Below are 25,980 nucleotides of genomic sequence, written 5' to 3' on the forward strand. Positions count from 1 at the left end.
GATCTTTGTTATTTCCTTCCTTCTACTGACTTTGTATCTGTTATATCTGTAAGAAATCTAACATAAGCCTCATAAGTCACAAAGCAATAACCTAGAGTAGATACACAAGCGATAAAGAACCCAAGTCTACCAGTACAGATAATGATCACATCACAAAGAGAAAGCAAGAGAAGAATAAGAAGGAACAAAGCCAGAAAACAATGAATGAAATGGTAGTAAGTACATCAGTCATTACTCTAAATGCATGGATAAGGGCATCTTGGTTCTTTCCACAGAGCCAAGATGCCCTTCCACAGACAAATGGATAAAGAAGATATGGTCCATATATACAGTGGAATATTCTGCCTCCATCAGAAATAATGAATACCCAACTTTATCAACATGGATGGGACTGGAGATTATGCTGAGTGAAATAAGTCAAGCAGAGAGAGTCAATTATCATATGGTTTCACTTACTGGTGGAGCATAAGGAATAACATGGAGGACATTGGGTAAAGGAGAGGAGAAGGGAGTTGGGGGCAATCGGAAGGGGAGATAAATTATGAGAGATTGTGGACTCTGAGAAACAAACTGAGGATTTGGGAGGGGAGGGGGAGGGAGGGGTGGGGGAGCCTGGTGGTGGGTATTATGGAGGTCACGTATTGCATGGAGCACTGGGTGTGGTGCAAAAACAATGAATCTGGAACACTGGAACACTGAAAAAATAAAATTAAATAAGTCAATAATAAAATAGATAAATACATACATACATACATGGATAAGAAAATAAGACCCTTCTGTATGTTCCCTACAAGAGATTCATTTCAGATATAAAGACACACAGACTGAAAGCAAAGGGATAGAAAAAGATATTCCATGAAAATAAAAATGAAAAGAAAGCTGTGGTACTTAGATTTTCTCAAACAAAATAGACTTTAAAACAAAGACTATGATAAAAGACATAACTACATAAGGATAAAGGGATCAATCCAATGAAAGCATGTAACATTTATAAATATGTACACACTCACCATAGGAGCACCTACATACAAGTATTAACAGACCAAAGGAGGAAACAGACAGCAATACAGTAATAATAGGAGACTTTAATATCCTACTTCAATGATAGGTAGATTGTCCAGACAGAAAATCAGTAAAGAAATATTGGCCTTAAATGACACCTTAGACCAGATGAACTTAACATGTACAGGAGATGCCATCCAAAAGCAAGAGAATACACATTTTTCTCAAGCATACACAGAATATTCTCCAGATTATACGTTAAGCCACAAAACAAGAATTAATAAATTTGAGATTGAAATCCTATCAAGTACCTTTTCTGACCCAAATAGTATGAACCTAGAAATCAATTATAAGAAGGAAATTGGAAAATTTCCAGATATGCTGAGATTAAACTACACACTACTGAACAGCCAATGGGTCAAAGAGAAAATCAAATAAGTCAAAAAAAATTCCCTGAGGCAAACAAAAATGGAAATATAACATACCAAAACTTATGGATACAGCAAAAGCAGTGCTAAGGAAGTTAATAGTGATAAATGCCTATATCAAGAAACAAGAAAGGTCTCTACTAAAAAACTTAACTTCATACTTCAAGGAACTAGAAAAAAGAACGAACCAAGAATGAAGTTAGTAGAAGGAAGGAAATAACAAAGATCAAAGTGTAAATAAATGAAATAGAGACTAAAAAGACAATAGCAAAGATCAATGAAGCTAAGACCTACTTAAATGGTTTTTTTTTTTTAAAGATTTTATTTGTTTATTTGACAGAGATAAATCACAAGTAGATGGAGAGGCAGGCAGAAAGGGGGGGGGGGAAGCAGGCTCCCTGCTGAGCAGAGAGCCCGATGTGGGACTCGATCCCAGGATCCTGAGATCATGACCTGAGCCGAAGGCAGCGGCTTAACCCACTGAGCCACCCAGGCGCCCCTAAGACCTACTTAAAAAAAAAAAATAGTAAAACTTTAGCTAGACTCACCAAGAAGAGAAAAGATCCAAATTAAATCAGAAGTGAAAGAGGAAATGTTACAAGTAAAATCTTTTAAAAAGGGGGGGGAGAGGGCACCTATGTGGCTTAGTTAAACATCTGCCTTTGGCTCAGGTCATGATCCCAGGATCCAACTATGGAGCGCACATCAGGCTCCCTGCTCAGTGGGGATCCTCCTTCTCCCTATCCCTCTGCCATTCCCCCTGCTTGTGCTCTCTCACTGTCAAATAAATAAATAAAATCTTAGGGGGAAACAAAAGAGGAAATGTTACAATTGATACCAAGAAACATGAAGGATCATAAGAGATTAGTATGAACAATTATATGCCAACAACTTGAACAACATAGAAGAAATGGATAAATTCCTAGAAACATACAATATATTAAGACTGAATCATGAAGAAATAGAAAATCTGAACAGAACAATTACTAGTAAGGAGATTGAGTCAGTAATCAAAAACTTCCCAACAAACCAAAGTCCAGCACCAGACAACTTCACTGGTGAATTCTACTCAACATTTAAATACCAATCCTTCTTAAATTCCTTCAAGACACAGGAGAAGAGGGAGCACTTCCAAACTCATTTTACAAGGCCAGCATTATCCTGATTCCAAAACCAGACAAGGATGTCCAAAGAAAACAATAGGCTAATACCTCTGATGGACATAGATGCAACAATCCTCCACAAAATATTAACAAACCAAAATCAGTAATACCTTAAAAAGATCATTCTTTATAATCAAGTGAGATTTATTCTAGGGTTAAGAGATGGTTTAATATCCACAAATCAATGTGATATACTACACTAAACAAAATGAACAATAAAAACTGATTATCTCAAAAGATGTAGAAAAGCATTTGACAAATTCAGCATCCATTTATGATAAATTCTCAACCAAGTGGGTATAGAGGAAACATACTGCAACATAATAAAGCCTGTATTTGACAAGCCTGCAACTTACATTATACTCAATGGGGAAAAGATAAAAAGCTTTTCCTCTCAGATCAGGAATAAGATGAGGACACCAACTTTCCCCACTTTTATTCAACACAGTATTAGAAATGCTAGGCAGAGGAATTAAGCAAGAAAAAGAAATAACAGGCATCAAAATATCAAAGCATGGTGCAAAACTGTCACTGTTTGCAGAAACATAATATGACATACAGAAAATGCTAAAGATGCCACCCAAAAATATTAGAATAATGAATTCAGTGAAGCTGTAGGATGCAAATATTTAAAAATATGTTGTGTTTCTATACACTACCAACAAATTTTTAAAATATTATTTATTTGTTTGAGAGAGAGTGAGAGCTTGAGTGGGGTGGGGTCAGTGGAGGAAGCTTAAAACCAGGACCCTGAGACCATGACCTGAGCTCAAGACAGAGGCCAAACCAGCTGAACCACGCAGGTGCCCCAAGAAGAATTAATATTTTTAAATGTCCATACTACCCAAAGTAATCTAGAGATTCAGTGCAATCCTTAAAAAAAAACTCAAATGGAACTTTCTTCACAGAAATAGTACAAACAATCCTAAAACTAATATTAGAACCACAGAAGACCCCAAATAGCCAGGGAAATCTTGAAAAGGCATCATCACATTTGCTGGTTTCAAAGTAGATTGCAAAGCTATAGAAATCGAGACAGTTTTGGTATTGGCATAAGAACAGAAACAGATCAATAAAACAGAATAAAGAGCCCAGAAATAAACCCCTGTATATTTAGTCAATTAATTTACAGCAAAGGAGCCAAGAATATTCGATGAAGAAAGAAGAGTCTCTTCAGTAAGTGGTGTTGGGGAAATTGGACAGCGATGCACAAAAGAATGAAACTGGACTACTATCTTAACTCATTCATAAAAATCAACTCAAAATTGGTAGAAGACGACAAGATTAAGACCCCATAAAACTCCTAGAAGAAACCAGAGGCAGATTTGATTTCTTTGGATGTGATACCAAGAGGAAAGGACATGAAAGCAAAAATACACAAGTGGGACTACAAACTTAAAAGCTTCTGCACAGTAAAGGAAAACCATCAACAAAATGAAAACACAACCAACAGAATGGGAGAAAATATTTTCAAATCATGTATGTCATAAGGGGTTAAGAAAATATATAAGCAATTCATACAACTCAGTAACAAAAACCTGGAAGAACCTCATTGAAAAATGGGCAGAGGATCTGAACAGGTATTTTCCAAAGAAGATGTCCAGTTGGCCAATAGGTGCATGAAAAGGTGTTCGACATCACTCGTCATCAGAGAACTACAAACCAAACTCTCAATGAGCTTGTCAGGATGGCTATTACCAAAAAGATAAAGGGCACTTGGGTGGCTCAAGCCTTTGCCTTGGGTCCTGGTCCTGGGGTCCTGGGATCGAGCCCCATGTGGCTCCCTGCTCAGTGGGGAGTCTGTTTCTCCCTCTCCCCCCCTCATGCTCACTCTCTGTCTCAAATAAATAAATAAAAGTAATGAATGGTTGGCAAAGATACAGAGAAAACAGAACACTTGCTTACTGTGGGTGGGAATATAAATGGGATAGCCACAATAGACACCAGTACGGAGGTTCCTCAAAACATGAAAAACAGAACTATGCTATGACCCAGTAATTCCACTTCTGGTTATTTATCTAAAACAACTGAAAACACAAATTTGAAGAAAAATATGTACTTCCATGCACACTGAAGGGTTATTTACAACGGCCAAGACCTGGAAACAACATGAGTCCATTGATGGATGAATGGATAGAAAGAATATGATATACATATACAGTGCAATATTATTCAGTTAAAGAAAAGAAGAAATCCTGGCCCTTAACACCAGCATCGAAAGACCCTGAAGGCATTATGGTAAGTGAAATAAGCCAGAAAGAAAGAGAGAAATACCATATGATGTCATCTGTGTGTGGACTCTGAAAAAAACAAAAACCCCAAGCTCACAGAAATGGAGAACAGATTGGTGGCTGCCGGAAGCAGGGGGGTTCTGGTGGGGGGGGGGGTACGATTTGCAAAACAGGTAAAGGGCATCAAAAGACACAAATTTCCAGTTATAAAATAATTCCTGGGGATATAATGTACAGCATGGTGAATATAAGAATACTGTTTTGTATATTCAAAAGTAGCTGAGAGAATAAATCTTAATTCTCATCACAAGAAAATCTGTGATGGGTGTTAACCACACTGTGATCATTTCATAATATATACATACAATTATAATGTTATACACCTGAAACTAGGAAGTTACATGTCAATTATATCTAAATTTTATTTTATTTTATTTTAAAGATTTTATTTATTTGACAGAAAGAGATCACAAGTAGGTAGAGAGGCAGGCAGAGAGAGAGGAGTGTGTGGGGGTGGGGAGCAGGCCCCCTGCTGAGCAGAGAGCCCAATGTGGGACTTGATCCCAGGACCCTGAGATCATGACCTGAGCCAAAGGCAGAGGCTTAACCCACTGAGTCACCCAAGGGCCCAGTCATATCTAAATTTTAAAAAGTATATGAATTGTGATCATATTTGGGTAAAATGTATATACATGTTCATTCATACATACATATAGTTAGAGATCATGAAAGAACTTCATTAAAATATTTGTATTTGTGTGGGCACCTGGGTGGCTCAGTGGGTTAAAACCTCTGCCTTCGACTCAGGTCATGATCTCAGGGTCCTGGGATCGAGCCCCACATGGTGCTGTCTGCTCAGCAGGGAGCCTGCTTCCCTTCCTCTCTGCCTACTTGTGATATCTCTCTCTCTCTCTGTCAAATAAATAAATAAAATCTTAAAAAAAAAAAAAAAAAATATATATATATATATATATATATATATATTTGTATTTGTGGGGCACCTGGATGGCTCAGTTGGTTAAGTGTCCAACTCTTGATTTCAGCTCAGGTGACGATCTCAGGGTCATGGGGTTGAGCCCACTATCAGGTTCAGCACTCAGTGGGGTGTCTGCTTCTCTCACTGTCTCTTTCTGTCCCTCTCCCCAGCATGTGTTGTACTGTGTACTCCCCAACATGTGTAAATAAATCCTTTAAAAAATAAAAAAATAAATATTTGTATTTGTTATCTCAGATAAAATATTTTAGGTAATGACATTTTAACTCAAATTTGTAACTTTTGTGTTTTTAGCAGAGAAGAAAAATCACATGGAAATCAAATTACTGAAAATACAATAAACACAAGGCTAGTTATGACCCTATGTCAAAAAAAAAAAACTGACAAACACCCTCTCCTAGACCAAACTCTAGCTAGACGGCTCTAAGCCTCTTCTCACCCAGCCCCAACCTTGGTCTATAAAAGACCCAAACCAACACTAGACTGGTTTCCAGCAGCTGAGGGCCACAGCCCCAAGATGACCCTCCGTTCCACTTCACGTGCCTGCAGGAGAAACTCAAGTCCGCCCCTTTGTGCCAGTCAGCACCTGGAGGTACAACATTTGTACAGGCTTCACATGGGCCAAACCCCTTGTTTCCACTTTTTGCAATTTTTCACTTCTCTTGGTCCACCACCCCACCCCGACATTCTCCCTGTAAAATGCCAGCCACCCCGGCACGAACCAAAGTTGATTTCCATTCACCCTGGGGTCTTCCCTATTGCAATAGTTACTACTGACCAAAATACGTCCTCGCCCCTTTAGTGTCCAGCTTGGTTTATCTTTCACGATACACACGTAGTTACTCGGTAAGTATACTGCTTATTAGCCGGGCGCCTGGGTGGCTCAGTCAGTTAAGCATCTGCCTTCAGCTCAGGTCATGATCCCGGCGTCCTGGCGTCCAGCCCCGTGTCTGACTCCCTGCTCAGCAGGGAGCCTGCTTCTCTGCCCCCCTCCCCCATGCTAACTCAAATGAAAACTTTTTGAAAGTACTGCATATTAGAAATTACTTAGGAAAAAATGAAATGTGTATTTTTTTCATCCCCATTAACTTGCGAAGTGCGGTCTACAATCTCATGCATTGATTCACTGGGATTCCACGTAGCCAGTCAGGGATTTGACAGGACAACGAAGTCACTACTTAGCTGGGGCAATGGAGTTCAAGCTTTTTGAGAGCCCTGAAAGATAAACATTTGGCTTTCATTTTTATTTATGGTAGATTTTTCTTTTTTTCTGGGCAGAAATTTAAATTTTTTATGTAGTTTCTTCCTTGACCTAAGAGAAACATCTTCCAGAATTCTAAAATCTCTTTTCACAGGAGTAGGACATGGCAACCTGAGATTAAAATCTTACCATAAACTTGTTCTACCCTGGCCCTACCCAGCCCCACAGTTCACTAAACAGCAAGCAGAGCGCTCTTTTCAAAATGCAGAACTGATCCTGCATCCTGCTTAAAACCCTTAAATTATTTCTCACTATTCTCAGGACGAACTCCCAAGTCCTCACGATGCCTCTAAGGCACTTTCTCTCCCAGCATGTGTCTCCATTCTGCGTATCACACCAAGTTTCTATTCCTGGAACACACCCATCTCTGGCTTCTCCAGCTTCTTCTGTGCCAGCAGGTATCCTACTGGAAATGTTTTTTCTCTGTCAGTTGTCAACTTCTCGTATTTCAGGTTTCAGCTCCAATGTCACCTTCCCAGAGAGGTTTTGCCTAAAAAGGCCTGTCAGCACTTTGACTCACTATCATATTACCTCCCAAGCCCTTCTAGAAGGTGGAATTATCTTAATAGTTAGCATATTGATAAACTCCCAACTTGAATGCCAGTCTCTTGAGAGAGAGAATCTTGTGGTGCGCCGCCAAACGCTTCAACAGCCTTTCCCCAAAAAAGTCCCACTGCTACCAGGTGCCAATGTCCAGGGTCCAAATACTACCACTCTGGGTAATTTTATGATCTGATGGGACATCAACCAGATCGCAGAACTGCTTGAAAATTTAGAAGTTCATTTTCACAAGGCAGTGCAGGCCAGTTCCCACTCACCCCTGGAACCTCGTCTGGCTTCTTTACAGACACTAAAAAATGGAACTAGAACAATCCAGCCACAGAGTAAGTGGGCAACAAATGGTGACTGAAGGTTGAATTGGAATAAAAGAATTCTCAATTCTACACCATCAGATACTGTAGCTTGGTGTGTGTGTGTGTGTGTGTGTGTGTTTTCTAACTGCCAAACTGTATGTAGATTTGCAGGCAAGTACTTTGAAGTCAACTTGTTAAATGGGTCATTATAAGAAGTTCCTAAATAAAGGGCAAAAAGAGGAGGAGGAAGGGGAAGAAGGTTGAGAAGGGAAGGAGGAAGAGGAAGAATTAAGTGAAAGCAAAGCTTCTCTCCCAGTTGTTATTCCGCCTGTGGATGGCCTGGCCTGAAGGCCGTCCACAGGCCAGTCTCAGCAGGTTTGCTCTGAGTACTTGTTAGAACGACCCTGGTGGTCCCTTACTCAGCCTCAGTCTCTGGGTGGAATCCAGCAGTCTTCTCCTTATCAAGTCACGCCTCGTAATTCTGATATGGCACCCAAGTTTGAGAAGCTTGTCCAAGGGAAGGCGCAAGGTCGGATTATCAGCTCCCGAGAGTGATGGGCCAAGGGCTTCCTCTCTGCCTGGAGCAGCTCACCCCACCCCACCCCAAACCCAAGCAGATATCCTAGGAGCCAACAGATCTGGGATTCTGACCTCCCATCCAAACCCGTTAAGAAAGCAAAACATCCCAATTGCACCGTGTTCAAAATACTGGATTTTTAAAACCTGTATTTTTGTTATTGAGAGATATTTCTTTGAAACATTTAGCATTTGGCCTTCATTATTAGTGATCATTGCTATTAGGTAACATCTATTCAGTGTTTACTATGTGTCCAAAGTTGGGCTAAGTGTTTTCCATGTATTAATACTCAGAACAAACCTATGTGGTGGGTACTGTTTTGATCTTTATCTTACAGACGAAGGGGACATTGCGAGAGGAGCGATTTAACTGTAAAAGGTTGCGACCTTCCTGGAGGTCACAAGGAGGCTAAAGCAAGTCAGAGCCTACGGCCCCAGAAGACCGAGACACAGTTGGTGATCTTTCCCGATCCACAAAGCCACAAAAAGCTGTGTGGCCTCTAGGGAAAATACCCACGAATACCCAAAAGACAGGTTTCAAGTGGCTGAAAAACAGAGAGATGCAATTTCTACTTAAAGTTCAGAAAATAAGCTAGACCAGAGCTGTATCATCCAGAAACAGGATTCATATCTTACTTCTGTCTTTTATCACTGTGTGTGGTTTTTTTTTTTTACTGAAAATGGGGAAAGCAGTACAAAAAAACCTTGAAAATCACTAGACAAGAGCTACCCTCATTTTTCCTTAAGGTGAGGGGAGAAAACATTCCCCAAATAGTTAAAAACAAATGAATAATAGCCTAGTGGGGGGGAAATGTATTAAATTATAGGAAATGCTTGTGACTGTCTGTTCGGCCCACAAAACCCCTTTCCTTTGAAAACTGCATTTCCCCAGCTGCATTTGCGGATCACCTTGAGCTCCGGCCACAGCTGATTGAGCTCGAGTATGACCATCTGACCAGACCTGGCTAGTGACTGTCCCTTTTCTGGGAGGAAGAAAGAGTACACCATGTTTTCTGCTGGCCGGATCTAAAGATCCACGTTTCGTACTCCGGGGATGGCCAAGTACACAGGCAAGTATAGCACACTGGCCTTCAGGGAGAGGTTCGTAAATCTGGAATTCTCAGAAAGGTGAAGGAATGACCACGGACCCAGACAAACATGAGGAAGAAAGGGCCTGGGTCCCTCCCCTGCCTGGACCAGAACCTCCCACGGCAGCCAGCTCAGGTAGATTTCCAGAGAAGGACCAGTGCAGGCAGAGATCAGCCCTTCGAGGAAACACAACCACCCTGGTCACCCTATCTGCCTCTGTTTCCCTCCAGAAACAAGGGTCCATCCATGAGTCCAGGCCACCTCTGGATTTTATCCTAGCGCCTGGTTTCCCCTAGCACTAGACGTCCCCTCCCCGCCTTTCCATGCTGTGCTTCTCGATTGTACCCCTGGACAGGGTCGTGCTCAAACCCACTCATATTCAATTGCTCAAGCTTCTCATGTCCTCCGTTTCTTTTCCATCTTCCTGCAACAACGTGCAACAAAATCCAAATCGTGCACGCAATGAAATACATGCTACTGACCAACTACAAGGCTGGAAACATTTACTTAGCCTCTTTCCCTACCCCAATTCACCCAACAATGGGAAAACAACCCTCAAGAAGACTCATGACGTCAACAGAAATTCCCTGCTTAAACCTTTCACTTGAAAGAGCCCGGTGTCCCGCTTTCCCCTCTCCTTTAGACGGATACCCCCCCCCCCCGCTACAGAGACTCCTGGGCTGTACCTGGGATATAAACGGTGCCACCATTGCTCCAATCCGACACAGGGAGCCACTGGTCCCCATCCCCAAAGCGCGCATCATGGTGGGGTAGACCTGGAGGGGGAGCATAGGAAGCATCGGTTAGCTTGGGCTCCTGCTTTTCCGAGTCCCCTGCCCTTCCTCCCCCAGCCAGGCTTCCGTATATAGCAAATACCAGCTGTTCCCGACAGGTGTGTAGGCTATGAAAATATAGGACATTCGTGTTCTCAGGCACCACAACATTGAATTTTTAAGTATCAGAAAAATAAACACTTAGAAATGAGCCTTTAAATGACCAAATTCCAAAATGTGTTTTTTTTTAATTTTTTCTTTTTAAAGATTTTATTTATTTACTTGACAGAGATCACAAGTAGGCAGAGAGGCAGGCAGAGAGGGGCGGGGGGAAGCAAGCTCCCTGCAGAGCAGAGAGCCCGATGCGGGGCTCCATCCCTTAACCCTGGGACCATGACCTTAGCCCAAAGCAGAGGCTTTAACCCACTGAGCCACCCAGGCACCCCTGCAAAGTGTGTTTAATTGAATATTCCAAGTATAATTTCAAACAGTTAAGCTCTGGAATCAAACAGAAGACTTCCACTTTAGAGCTATAAATGTATAAAGTAGTCCTACTGAAAGTAAAGAAAGTTCTCCCCCAGGGGCACCGGGGTGGCTCAGTTGGTTAAACATCTGCCTTCTGCTCAGGTCATGATCCCAAGGTCCTGGAATCGAGTCCCGTATTGGGCTCTTGCTCAGTGGGGAGTCTGCTTCTCCCTCTGCCTGCTGCTCCTTCTGTTTGTGCTCTCTCTAACAAATAAAATCTTTAAATAAACAAGCAAACAAACATAAATAAATAAATTGGAATTTTATGGCATAATCTACCTTTTAAAAAAGATTTTATTCAAGAGAGAGAGACAGCATGAGTTGGGGGCCGGTGGACAGAGAGAGGGAGAAGCAGGCTCCCTGCTAAACAGGGAGATGGACATGGGAGCTGGGATCCCAGGATCCTGAGATCATGACCTGAGCCAAAGGCAGACGCTTAACTCAATGAGCCACCCAGGTGCCCCCATAATCTACTTTCTCAGTACAACTTTCTCACACTTATTATAAGACTTCTTTGTTCTGAACTTCCTTAATTCTAAATTCTTCTAGGAACTGGCAGAAGTTTAAGAAGCAAGCAAATAGTACTTAACAATTTATAGGGAGAACGCTTTATGAAAGTATGGTTTTTCAAAACTCGAGAATTCTCTTAAAGCTCTACAATACCCATAATTTTTAATCCATTCACTAAAGCAAAGCACATTGCCTCTTTACTTGGTCACGTTTTATTAAGCACCATTTGTCCAGTGTAAAGTCAAGAAGCTGTCTGGCCTCAGCAGGCATTGTTGTATTTTTATAAGAAGGTCTGGGAGTGGAGTGCCTTTTTCGGGAGTTTTTTTTTTTCTTTTTCTGGAAAATGAGACTGCTGGCTATAACTGAGAACAATGGATTCAGACACATAGTGGTGATATCAGAGCAAAGAAAGTTTAAGTCCTCTGAGTGGAGTAATAAAAGACAATCATCTTTAGGTACATGCCTTTGATTTTTTTAGACAATTAGTATCAAAAAATTTACTTAGAAATGACCTTTTAAATGAATTTATTCCAAAATATGTTAAGTTGGATATTTCAAACGTAACTTCAGAAGCATACTGGATTACACAGATCAACTATGTCAATTCCTATTTTTTTATCACTATGGGGAGAAAAGAATATTTTTCTCTGTGACTTTAATGATTTGCACAGACCCTATCTGTAAGCTGAACAGATTTCCGTTTCCGGAGATGAAAACAAATGCAGCCTCCCCCACTGCGCTCTGCTGGGATTGCCCCCCTTGGGCAAGTGTGCCTCTGGCCCAGTGCAGTGGGACCCTTCTGGAGAAGACCAGTGGAAACCGCCACCCACAACACATCTCCTGACCAGGGAACTCTTGTGGGGCTTCAGTTCTAGTGGAAATAGCCTCAGGTCTCATCTGACAGGCAGATCGGAGCACACCCAGTTAAAACCCACCACATCCTGGTCAAGGACCAAACACTGCCCACTGCAGGTATGGAGCCTCTACAGGCGACTGGCCTGAGGGACAGAGTAGTCAGAACACAGCAGCAGAGTGCACGCAGCACACACCAGAGACACTCCCTGAAGCCCCAAGCCCTGGACACCATAGAACCACTTCCTCATAAAGCCATTACTCTCAGGAGTAGGAAACCCAACAGGCTCACAGAAGACAGAGATTGCTAAAATGGAGGAATTCCTCCCAAATGAAACAAGTTAAGCGCAGGGCCACAAATCTAAGTGGAACAGAGATAAGTGACATGCCTGATGGAGAATTTGAAGCAACAATTTGTAAGGATACTCGCTGGGCTTTAGAAAAGAATGGAAGACTCCAGGGAGCCCCTTACCACAGGGATGAAAGAGTTGAAGAATCAGTCAGAAATGAAAAATGCTGTAACTGATAATAGAAACAGACTGAATGCACTGAGGGCTGGAGAAGCAGAGGAATGAGTAAGTGACACAGAAGATGAAAGAGAAAACAATGAAGCTGAACAAAAGAGAAAAAGAAGGGGTGCCTGGGTGGCTCAGTCAGTTAAGCGGCTGCCTTCAGCTCAGGTCATGATCGCAGGGTCCTGGGATCGAGCCCCACGTTGGGCTCCCTGCTCAGCGAGGGAGCCTGTTTCTCCCTCTCCCTCTGCCTGCTGCTCTGCCTGCTTGTGGTCTCTCTCCATCTCTCTAATAAATAAATAAATCTTCAAAAAAAAAAAAAAAAAAAAAGAGAGAGAGAGAGAGAGAAAGAAGAATTATGGATGAGAACAGACTTAGGAAACTCAGTGACTCCATCAAATGTAGTAACATCAGTATCCTATGAATCCCAGAAGAGGAAGAGAAAGAAGGGGGGCGGTGTGTGTGTGAAAATTGACTTCAGGAATTAATCACTGAAAGCTTCCCAAATTTGAGGGAGGAAATAGGCATCCGGATCCAGGAGGCACAGAGAACTCCCATCAAAATCAAGAGCAGGCCAACACTAAGTCATACTGTAGCTAAATTTGCAAATACAGTGATCAAGGAAAAATCCTAAAAGCAGCAACACAAAAGAAGTCCCTAACTTACAAAGGAAGACCCATAAATCTAGCTGCAGATTGCTCAACAGAAACTTGGCAGGCCAGAAGAGAGTGGCATGATATATTCAAAGTGCTGAGTGGGAAAAATCTGCAGCCAAGAATATTCTCCATTCAGCATGACTGTCATTCAGAATAGAAGGAGAGAGAAAGCACTTCCCAAACAAACAAAAACTGAAGAAGTTCATGACCACTAAGCCAGTCCTGCAAGAAATACTGAAAGGGACTCTGAGTGGAGAGACCAAAAGCAACAAAGAAAGGAACAGAGAAAAACTGCAGATGCAACCACAAAACAATAAAATGGCACTAAACATGTATCAAAAATTACCCTGAGTGTAAATGGATTAACTGTTCCAGTCAAGAGACACAGGGTGTCAGAATGGATACGAAAACAAGAGCCCACAAGAGACGTATGTTAGACCTAAAGACAACTGCAGATTGAAAGTGAGGGATGGAGAATCATTTATCATGTAAATGAGTGTCACAAGAAAGTCAGACTAGCAATAAGTCAGACAAACTAGATTTTAAACCAAAGACTGTAATGAGAGATGAAGGGCATTCTGTCATAATAAAGAGGTCTAACCAACAAGAAGATCTAACAATTGTAAATATTTATGCCCCCAAAGTGGGAACACCCAAATATATAAAACAATTACAAACAAAGGAACTCACTGATGATAATGTGGCAGCAGCAGGGGATGTTAACACCCCACTTACATCAAAGGACACATCATCTAAGAAGAAAATCAACAAGGAAACAATGGCTTTGAATGACACACTGGATCCGATGGACTTAACAGATACATTCAGAACATTCCATCCTAAAGCAGAATACACACTTTTTTTCAAGTGCACAAAGAATCTTCTCCAGAATAGATCACATTCTACGTCACAGTCAGGCCTCAACAAGTACAAAAAGACTGAGACCATACCATGCATATTTTCTGGTCCCAACTCTATGAAACTTGAAGTCAACCACAGAAAAAATTTGGAAATACCATGAATATGTGGAGGTTAAACAACATGCTAGTAAACAATGAATGGGTCAAACAGGAAATCAAAGAAGAAATTTAAAAATACATGGAAACAAATGAAAATGAAAACACAATGGCCAAAACCTTTGGGATGCAGCAAAAGTGATCCTAAGAGGGAAGTACATAGCAGTATAGGCCCACCTCAAGCAGTAAGAAAATCTCAAATAAACAACCTAACCTTATACCTAAAGGAGCTAGAAAAAGAAAAATGAGGCAAGCCGAAGGAAGGAAAAAATAAAGATAAGAGCAGAAATAAATGATAAACTAGAAAAAAATAGAACAGATCAATGAAACCAGCAGCTGGTTCTTTGAAAAACAAAGTTGATATAACCCCAGAGCCAGACTTATCAGAAAGAAAAGACCCAAATAAATAAAATCACAAATGAGAGAGAAGTAACAACCAGCATCACAGAAGTATGAACAACTACAAGAGAATATCATGAAAAACTCTATGTCAACAAATTGGACAACCTAGAAGAAATGGATCAATTCCTAGAAACATAAAAACTACGAAAACCAAACAGGAAGAAACAGAAAACTTGAACAGGCCAATAGTCAGCAAAGAAATTGAATAAGTAATTGACTATCACCCAACAAGGCCAAGTCCAGGGCCAGATGGCTTCATGGGTGAATTCTACCAACACTTAAAAAAGAGTTAAGGGGTGTGCCTAGGTGGCTCAGTGGGTTAAAGCCTCTGCCTTCAGCTCAGGTCGTGATCCCAGGGTCCTGGGATCCAGCCCCGAATTGCATTGGGCTCTCTGCTCAGCAGGGAGCCTGCTTCCCCCTCTCTCTGCCTGCCTCTCTGCCTACTTGTGATCTCTCTCTGTCAAGTAAATAAATAAAGTATTTTAAAAATAAATAAATAGATAGATAATAAAGAGTTAATACCCATTCTTCTCAAACTATTCCAAAAAAAGCAATAGAAGGAAAACTTCCAAATTCATTCCATAAGGCCAGCATTATCCTGATAACAAAAGCAGATAAAGACTCCACTAAATAACAATACCACAGGCCAATATCCCTGCTGAACATGGGTGCAGAAATTCTCAATAATGTACTAGCAAATGGAATCCAACAGTACATTAAAAGAACCATCCACCACTATCAAGTAGGATTTATTCCTGGGCTGCAAGGGTGGTTCAGCATTTGCCCATCAGTCAGAAGGATACACACATCACATTAATAGAATAATAAGAACCACATGATCTTTCAACATCTATTCATGATAAAAACCCTCAAAGCAGGGTTAGCGGGAACATACCTCAACATAATAAAGGCCATATATGAAAAACCCATGGCTAGTATCATTCTCAGTGAAGACAACGGAGAGTGTTTCCTCTATAATCAGGAAAAAGACAGGAATATCCACTCTCAACACTATTATTTAACACAGTACTGGAAGGCCTAGCCTCAGCAATCAGACAACAAAAAGAAATAAAAGCCATCCAAATGGGCAAGGAAGAAGTCAAACTTTCACTATTTGTAGATGACACAATAGTCTTTATAAAAAACCCAAAATACTCCAACTAAAAATTGCTGGAACTGATACACAATTTCAGTAAAGTGGTAGGATTAAAAAAAAAAAATCTGTTGCATTTCTATACACCAATAATGAAGAAGCAGAAAGAGAAATCAAGAAATTGACCCCATTTCTAATTGTCCCAAAAAGCGTTAGATACCTAGTAATAAACCTAACCAAAGAGATGAAAGACCTGTACTCAAAACTATAAAACGCTGGTCAACGAAATTGAAGATGACACGGAGAAATGGAAAAATATTCCATGCTCATGGAGTGGAAGAACGAATATTGTTAAAATGCCTATATTACCCAAGGCAATCTACACCTTTAATGCAATCCTTATCAAAATACCACTGGTATTTTTCACAGAGCTAGATGAAATAATCCTAAAATTTGTGTGGAACCACAAAAGATCTTAAGTAGCCAAAGCAATCTTGAAAAAGAAAAGCAAAGCTAGAGGCATCACAATTCTGGACTTCAAGCTATATTACAAAGCTGTAGTGTTCAAGATAGTATGGTCCTGGCACCAAAAAAAAAAAAAAAAAAAAAAAAAAAAAAAACACCACATAGATCAAAGGAACAGAATAGAGAGCCCAGAAATGAACCCACAACTATGATCAATTAATCCTTAACGAAGCAGGAGGGAATATACAATGGAATAAAAGATCATCTCTTCCACAAATGGTGTTGGGAAAACTGGACCGCGACATGAAGAAAAACAAAAATGGGACCGCTTTCTTACACCATACACAAAAATAAATTCACAATGCTGCAAGCCTTAAATGTGAGACAGAAAACAATTAAGATACTAGAGGACACAGGCAGTCACTTCTGATATCAGCTTCTTACTAAATAGGTGTCCTGAAGCCAAGGAAACAAAAGCAAAAATAAACTATTGGGACTACATCAAAATGCAAAGCTTCTGCACAGCAAAGGAAGCAATCAATCAAATTAAAAGACAGTCTTCAGAATAGGAGAAGAGGGGTGCCCGGGGGGCTCAGTGGGTTAAAGCCTCTGCCTTTGGCTAAGGTCATGGTCCCAGGGTCCTGGGATTGATCCCCGCATCGGGCTCTCTGCTCGGCAGGGAGCCTGCTTCCCTCTCTCTCTCTCTCTGCTTGCCTCTCTGCCTACCTGTGATCTCCGTCTGTCAAATAAATAAATAAAATATTTTTTTTTAAAAAGTAACATTAAAGAATGGGAGAAGATACTTGCTAATGACATACCTAATAGTTAGTATCCAAAAGATATGAAGAATTTATGAAACTCAACTCCCAAACCAAAATAATCCAGCTAAAAAATGGGCAGAAGAATAGACATTTTTCCAAAGACATACAGTTGGCCAACAGATACATGAAAAGATGCTCAAGAACATTCATGAGTGAAATGCAAATCGTAACCACAATGAGATCCCCACCGCACACCTGTCAAAATGTCTAAAACTAACAACACAGGAAACAACAGGTGTTGCGGAGGATGTGGGGAAAGAAGAACCCTCCTACACTGTTGGTGGGAAGGCACACTGATGCAGCCATTCTGAAAAACAGTATGTAGGTTCCTCAAAAAGTTAAAAAGAGAGCTACCCTACGACCCAGCAATTGCTCTACTAGATATTAACCCAAAGATACAAAAATACTAATTTGAAGGGGCACCTGCATCCCAATGTTTATAGCTGCCATGTCCACAATAGCCAAACGATGGAAAGAGCCCAAATATCCAGCACCTGATGAATAAAGAAGATGTGGTCTGGATCTACAATGGAATATTATTCAGCCGTCAAGAAGAATGCAATCTTGCCATTTGCAATGAGGGGATGGAGCTATAAAGAAAATTACGCTCGGTGAAATCGAAGTAGCTCGCCTTGCATGTCTTGGGAGTAACCAACCCACAACTGACCTCAGCAGTGTAAATGTAGATGGTGTTGAAGTTGGCTGCCACCAAAGCCCTCAGCATGAAGAGGAAGCCAATCAGGCCAGCACTAGGGAACAAGATACCAGAAAAGTTAGAAAAGGCAGCATGGAGGGCTTTCCATGGCCTTGACAGGTGCTCACATCACACAGCTTAGCATTACAGATGCTAATACATGCCCACAGATAACCATGTCCTGGAGAGGTGCTGCTCCTCTCCTGGCCTGACTGTGGGGTCCTAAAGTAAATGCTGGACCCCAACCTTCAACCCAACTCCCCATCTGTCCTTCCCACCCCCCCCCAACACGTGTGCCGTTCCAGCCTGGGGCCCCAGATGAGCACCCCTTCTGCTACTACCCTTTTTGGGAAATGATGTGGTTTGCAGAATGATAGAGATTACAACTGAGGACATTCTAGGATTGCAAATGGAGAGTGAAACGAATTTTTTACCCTACAGGTAGGTTACCTGTTTCCCTGAGCTGTCATAACAATGGTCCAGATAATTTGGAAAACAACTAGAGTCCTGGGGTTCTACGAAGGTTGGCATAAAGATCCTAATATCTCGGTGGGTGGAATGACTGCGCCTACGCTCCCACCTGTTTCCTGGGAGCGCAGAGGCGGGGCTGGGTCCGTAGAAGAGAGAAGGGGGAGTGGTGGGTACCAGAGAAGACCATTCCAGTCAAACCAGGAGCGCATTCACTACTCCCCAGGTCAAAGGGGTTTGCCCTGATGCCCACTGAACGCTATGGGTCAGGAAACCACAACTTAAAACCACCGCACAAACCTAGATTATTTTCAAGCAATCAGAGAGAAAAATACCTTGATGTGCAAATATTGAGGAGAAGGAAGAATAAGGCGGTGCATCCCATGGTGATAGAAAGGCTCAGCCGTCTTCCCAGGAAATTAATGCCCAGGATATTGAGAGGATTCACTAAAAAACAAACGACAGTGACAATTTCTGAAACCTCGAAAGCAAGTGGCATTTACCAAGGATTCCCCGTTGTCATTTCAGAAAGAGGCAACTTCATCCAGACCTCATGTGTGTTCCAGCCCAAATCCAGTCCCATGGCCATCCACCTCCTGACTTCTTCGCCAGGCTTTTCCTCGTGGGTCCGAGGACGAGCACTGGTGTGTGCAGAAAGGGTACTTTCTGCCCAAGAAGCTTCTTAGAACATGTAGGTCTATCGTTAATTGCAAACCTTCTAGATCTGTATTTTAAATGATTTATACTGTTTGCCATTAAATTCATGGCACCACTGATTTTTAAGTACTATTATTTTATGTCCACTAAAATGCAAACAGTGCTGCAAATCGAAATTTCAGGAGCCACGGTAAGACACATCTCAATTTCAGAGACTTCCAAAGTGGTGGTGGGGGGAGGGGGGGGGATGCAGCTTAGAACTGATAGGATACAGTAATTCAAAGCTCTAGTCCTGCACACTTCTCCCCACACCAGTCTACACTGGGGACACGTGAGCAGGGTGTGGGGACTTGCCCAGCTCTGCCCAGGCAGGAGCCACGTCTAGGACAGGGCCCCCCCCACCCACCCCAAACAGACAGGGACCCAAAACACTGAGGTCGACATTTACAAGCAATTTCGCCAGCGGTGCTGATAATCATGGTCCTGTAGTCGGAGGGGGCAAACATGTGGCAGTGGCAGGGGCTGTGGCTCTCCTCTGTGTCCGGCAGGGTTACGGCCACCTGGGACTGGGACTCGGACTTGGCCCCCGAGCCACACACCAGGTCCCGCTCCAGCAGCTCGGCGCTGGCCAGGATGACCCCGTAGTAGGCGAAAGAGATTCCCAGCCTGGAAGGGAGAGAAGCAGCTCATTCGAAAAGCCAGCCTGAAGGAGGGGCAGCGCCAGCAGAGGTGGGGAGAAGTGGGGGGAAGGGGAAGTGTGGTCGGGTGGGAGCCCCGGGTGCAAAGGGCTCCAAAGACTGGGCGCACCTATCCTGGGGAGCCGGAGGGAGGTGTGCAGGGGAACCCTGGGTGGGAAAGGGCTTTGCAGGCGCAACCTGCGGCTGGACCCGGGAGGACCCCACAGGCAGTGAAGGAAATTTGAAGCGTGGACTCACTTTCTGTCTCCGCTCTAACAAATTAGCATCAACGTGGTTGCTTAAAACAACTCACATTTATTTTCTCCGTTCTGTAGGCCCGAAGTTCTGTCCTCAGGCAGTTGAGACTCTCAAATCTGAGTGGGTCTCTTGAGGCCTTGGTGGGGGTGGGGGGCGCAGCATCTGCCCCGACCCAGGCACAGCCCAGCTCCTTGGGGCTGGACAATGCACGTCAGTCTCCTTGCTACTGCTGACCTGTCGCTCTCCCCTTCGGCAGGCAGGCTGGCTGCCTCCCGCCCTCCCCACTTCTTTCCTTCCTTCCCCGGGGCCTTCTGCCCAGCAATCTCTCCGCCCGCCTCACCTCGTGCTTTCTCTTCTGCTCTGACTCCGTTTCCAGCTGGAGAAATCTCTCTACTTTGAAAGACTCAAGTGACTGGATTGGGCCCACCTGCCTAGTCCGGCATAGGCTCCCGATTTTAAGGCGGGTAACCTTAATTACATCTGTGCTCTCCCTTCACACCGGCACCCAAATTAGCGTGTGATTAAATCAACTCCTGTTGGTAATCTGGGGGGGTGGGAGTGGAAGGGGGTAGTAATCTTTTTTTTTTTTTTTCAGATTTTATTTATCTGACAGACAGAGATCACAAGTAGGCAGAGAGAGAGAAAGGGAAGCAGGCTCCCCGCCAAGCCAAGAGCTCAATGCGGGGCTCCATCCCAGGACCCTGAGATCATGACCTGAGCCGAAGGCAGAGCTTCAACCCACTGAGCCACCCAGGCGCCCCCCGTAGTTATCTTTAGAATTCTGCCGGACCCGAAGCTGTCTCGAGCCGGCCATGAGCAGCCCTGGGAGTTTTCCCTTTATATCTACTTCTTGTCTTTTTTCTGTCTATTCTTTAGTAAATACTTGGGTTGAGATAAAATTATAATAACATACAGAAAATTTCATGTGTCAAAGTCAAGGAAAGAAGCATCAGCCCCCCAGAAACGCCCCTGGAGCCCCTCTCCGGTTCCCAGAAGTGGTTTGGAAAGTCAGCTGTGCACCGCGTTTACAGGGACAGCCGGGGCGATCGCCAGTGCTGCGGGCATCAGCTGATACTAGTGAGATCTGCGGGCATCAGCTGATACTAGTGAGATCTGCGGGCATCAGCTGATACTAGTGAGATGATTGTTTGGCTGTTAATTACAGGAGTGGAATCATCTAAGAAAATGTCCTCAGGCAGTTGAGACTCTCAAATCTGGGGATGAAGGGTCACAGAGCCTGGGCTTGCTTCCAAGTAGGCCCTGGAAAACAGAGCCGAGGCAACCAGGAGTGACTACCAGTGACTGTCAGTTATGGGGGACAGATCAGTCGGAGGTCACCATGGTATCCTCTACTTCAGTGTGTGTTTGAAAATTTTCATAAAAAGTATCAAAAAAAAAAACACAAACCAGTAGTTACAATACTTCCTTTCGTTATTAAAATAGCTTTAGTTTGGGGCACCTCGGTGGCTCAGTCAGTTAAGCATCTGCCTTCGGCGCAGGTCATGATCTCGGTCCTGGGATCCAGCCCAACATCAAGCTCTCTGCTCAGCAGGGGGCTGCTGCTCCCCCTCCCACTGCTGCTCCCCCTGCTGTGCTCTCTCTCTCTCAAATAAATAAATAAAATCTTAAAAAATACAGTAATTCTAGTTCAATTTCCAAATATTGAGAGTATTTTAAGATTTTTATTTATTTGACAGAGACAGAGAGCTCACAAGTAGACAGAGAGGCAAGCAGAGAGAAGGGGAAGCAGGCTCCCGGCCAAGCCAAGAGCCCAATGCGGGGCTCAATCCCAGGACCCTGAGATCATGACCTGAGCAAAGGCAGAGGCTTAACCCATTGAGCCACCTAGGCGCCCCTAAATATTGAGAGTTTTTTAAAAATTAAAGTCTTAAAAGGAAACATACCAGCCTGTTAATAATGATTTTATCTGAGAAAGGCAGATAGACACTTTCCTGAATTTAAACCCTATAAATTAGTTTTGCCTGCTTTCTATCTTTATATAAATGGAATCACAGAATATATCTGTGTCTGGCTCCTCTGCTCGTTACGATGTTTGTAAGGTTCAGCCATATTGAATGTAGATAACTAGTTTTCTCTTTCCTGTTATTGTAAAATATTTCATTTTTTTTAAGTACTTCATTTTTATGAATGTAACACAGCACATCCATTATACTGTGAATGGACATGCGGCTGGTTTAGAGTTTGGGGTTTTTACAAATAAAATAATGCTAAGGACATTCATGCAAATGTATTTTGGTAAACATTTACACATTTCTGTTGGATATAAAGCTACGAATGGAATTACTGAGCCATACACTATGCATATTTTCAACTGTGATAAAAACCTCTGAACCATTTTCCAAAGTAGTTTTACTTTGAACTCCAGTCAGCTGTGCGCGAGAATTCCTGTTACTTAACATTATTCCCAACACTTGCTATAGTTAATCTAATTGGATAGTTAATTGGCATAATTAATTAAATTTTAACCATTCCAGTGGATTTGTAATGGGTCTCTATGGTTTTAATTTGCATTTCCCTGGTGATTTTAAGGTTGAGCATGTTTTCATACATTTTTTTGATACAATTTTGGTCAAGTGCCAGTTCAAGTCTCCTGCCTATTTTCCTACTGGTTTCGGTATCTTATATATATATATAAGAATCATACATATAATTTTATATGTTTATAGTTGTGTATATATATAAAATTTAATTGGACACGTATTTTAGAAATTTCTTCTCCCAGTTGGTAACCTTACCTTTCAGATTCTTCATGATCTCTCATGGCACAGAGTTCCTCATTTAATGCAGTAGGACTTTGTGTATCTTGTTTAGAAAATATTTGTGTACTCAAGGTCATGGCTACAGAGAAGTGGGACACAAAGAAAACCACAAGAGTCTATCCGATTGAATTCGATTATTGGTGACTTCAAAGGATCCCTTTCTGTCATGTGGCGAGAAAAAAGGCCAGACTACAAAAGGTTAGAAAGTGAGCTCATATGAAAAATAAAAATCTAGTTGTAGATTCTTTCTTTCTTCTTTAAAAAAAAATGGTTTATTTATTGGTTAGTTGGTGGTGGTAGCAGAAAGATAAGACATTGCTGGAGTCAGCCTTGTGGTTTTACTCCCCACTGGCACTGAGTGGATTTACTTAAGTCAGCTCTGTGTTTATTGAAAAGTCATTTTAAAATAATTACATTCTTACCATATGACCCAGATCTGTAATGTGGTCCGTAAATATTTAGCATCCAAGAGGTCTGCAAATCTTCCTCTTTTTTCCTGGGATGGTGAAAAGGGACAGGCAGATTAGGTTTAGTGGCTCACAGACTGGCAGAGTCTTCTCTAGCATTTTAGAGAACAGAAAGTAAGAACAGTGTGGGAATGTAATGGGGTGCCCATGAGCGCACCTCGCCTAGCCCACAGATCACTGCTTCCACTCGTCCATCTCGGCTAGTCAGTCTTTGCATGCTTTTTATTTTCACTGGCAAGGTCCAGCCCATAGAAGTGAAGATTCTAACCCTTTCCCTCCTCCTCTTCTCACCAGTGCTGGTGAGCGGTGGGATGAAGCACAGAAAATAGTAGGATATAAGAAAAGCATAACCATAAACCGGTTGGGAGAGTCATTTAAACTTCACATTAAAATGAAAATCTAGCATTGAAAAAGAGCATGAGAATTGTGTATGAAAAAGAACGGCATACATTTGGAAAGAGGATAGAATGCCCAATTTCTTTTTGTGTCTTTAGGGTCATGAGCAAAAGCTCTTATGCATAGTCAGTGCTATAACCAATATTTTGGAGAAAAATAAAAATGGGTTATACATGATTGAGCAGTGATGGATTTTTATTTAAAGTTAGGAACATAAAAAAATAAAGCTAAGAACAGTGTGTGTGTGTGTGTGTGTGTGTGTGTGTGTGTGTAGGGGGTACTCAGTTGAAAACCAACTATTTTTTTCTCACAAATGGACTTGGAATTAAAGCCCCCCTTTAGATAGGCCAGGAGTGTGATCCTAGGTGTCCTGGATTTTGTGGTCACAAAAAGTTAAATTTGAAGAAACTTGCTCCAGTGACTTTTTTTTTTTTTTAAGTAATCTCTACACCCATGGTGAGGCTTAAATTTACAACCCCTAACTCTACCAACTGAGCCAGCCACATGCCTTGCTAATCCAATGACTTTTAGGCTCAGTTCGTAGAGGTCACTGTGGGCAGAGCTGACTGTCCCCTTTCATCTGCTTTCCATATTGGGGCTCTGGTTAGACATCACTAGAACACCTCTGAAGTTGTCCTAGCCTCCCATTCTCCAATACAGACTATATGACCCAGAGAGGGTAAGTGACTTGCCCAGGGTCACAGAGCTGTTTGGAAGCAGAGCCAGCCTGGTGTCGGGTCTCCTAAACACTAGTCCTGAGTCTTGCCCATCTATGTCCCTGACTCACCCCCTAGAGTTTGGATTCCCCTCTCCAAGTGTACCTGGAGATTCAGAATACTGAGTTTGCAGTGAATCACAATGAGTCATAAATTATATTCAAAGAAATTATGTGGTCATGAACCTTTGTCTACAATCCAAACTGGTGGACTCATTCACTCATTTATGGTGCGGCCCTTTCTTAGCTGGTCCCCAGACCTACTCATCACTGCATGTGTGCAGTGAAGGTACAGAGGCTGCTCTGGGCATCCAGTCTTGTCCAGCCTCCTCGGCATGACGTTCTCATGGCACTGACATGACCAAACCCACTGCACATTCCTTCCTCTCTGGTCTTGACTCACACCACTCTGCTTCCTTCCTCCCCTGAAGCTGCCTCTCCTCTGTGTTCAATTTATGCCTCAATTATCCCCTCGGAGAGGCTCTGCTGCCCTAGTGCTCATCTCTCTGCTCTGATCCCATGTGCTGCTGCTGGTACCACTCACCCGGTTCTCACATCTGGCTGCTGTGTTAGTGACTCATTAACTGTGTTAGTGACTGTGTTAGTGACTGATTCTTTGCTGTATGAGCCTCATCTCACTAACAGGCTGTAAGAAACTTGAAGGCAGTTGTGTATATATATAAAATTATATATATATATATATATATATATATTTTTTATATATATATATATATATTATAGCTCTGTATCCACAGGGCCCCCGCATGAGAGACAATCATAAAGGAGAAGGCCATCAGATGGGCATGTGGACGGAAGCTGTAAGTTGCAGGCAAGGGAGGAAAGCAGGAAGAAGATGAAGGGGGAGAGAGGAGAAGGATGTTGGGGGGTGGTGGGGAACGTGAAGATGGAGACTAGGCGGGGGTGGAGGAGGGAAGGTTCTTGTTACCAGAATTGAGTCTCCCCGATTTAGGAAAGTAACAATACTTCATCATATATTTTGAAGTTGTTAAGAGAGTCTCTCTTAAATGTTCTCACCACAAAAAAAGGAAAGAAATGGTAATTGTGTGATATGATGGAGGTGTTGACTGACTCTAGGGCAGTTATCATTTTGAAATATACAAGTGTATCAAATCAATACACTGTACACATTAAACTTACACCATGTTGTGTGTCAGTTACAACTTAATAAACCAGGAAGGGGAAAAAATGGAAGAACAGCCTCCCCCCACAGGCAAGCCAGCCCTGGTGAGAACCTACAGCTGCTGGTGTCCCTGTTTATGTCATCCCCCATCTCTTTGGAGATGCCTTTCGCTTGGTCATATGTCCAGCAACTTTGTATTTTGTCAATCCTCCTCTTACCAAAATCTGCACTTAGCCACTGATCTAAGGAGGCAAAGGCTGATTGATAAAGACTGTGGAAGACCTTCAATGTCAGGACAAGGATTCTGGGCTTCACCCACAGTCAGGGACTGAGAGGGGCAGCGTGGGGTGGGCACTGACGGGTCCTGAACAGAAGGGGTGGTATTGGCACTTGAAGAACACTTGGCTGACAGTGTTGTGCTGGATGACATCACAGGGCTTGGGGCAAGAGGTGGCAGCATGAAAGAAAGAGACTGGGGTGCCTGGGTGGCTCAGTAGGTTAAGC

The 25,980-nt window shown here is 42.5% G+C and overlaps 1 protein-coding gene across 1 annotated transcript in view; it reads right to left on the minus strand.

The window, feature by feature from the left end:
- SVOPL (SVOP like) overlaps nucleotides 1-25,980 on the minus strand; it is a 71,150-nt gene that overhangs the window by 16,239 nt on the left and 28,931 nt on the right. The window contains exons 9-13 of the mRNA XM_004741684.3: nucleotides 23,180-23,253; nucleotides 19,491-19,708; nucleotides 18,721-18,832; nucleotides 17,891-17,972; nucleotides 10,285-10,374 (exon numbers count right to left, since the gene is read on the minus strand). Coding sequence (XP_004741741.2) covers nucleotides 10,285-10,374; nucleotides 17,891-17,972; nucleotides 18,721-18,832; nucleotides 19,491-19,708; nucleotides 23,180-23,253 — 576 coding nt within the window. The remainder of the gene's footprint in view (nucleotides 1-10,284; nucleotides 10,375-17,890; nucleotides 17,973-18,720; nucleotides 18,833-19,490; nucleotides 19,709-23,179; nucleotides 23,254-25,980) is intronic.

This window comes from Mustela putorius, unplaced genomic scaffold, assembly GCF_011764305.1.
Source record: "Mustela putorius furo isolate JIRA1106 unplaced genomic scaffold, ASM1176430v1.1 tig00003845_pilon_pilon_pilon, whole genome shotgun sequence".
Taxonomy (NCBI): domain Eukaryota; kingdom Metazoa; phylum Chordata; class Mammalia; order Carnivora; family Mustelidae; genus Mustela; species Mustela putorius.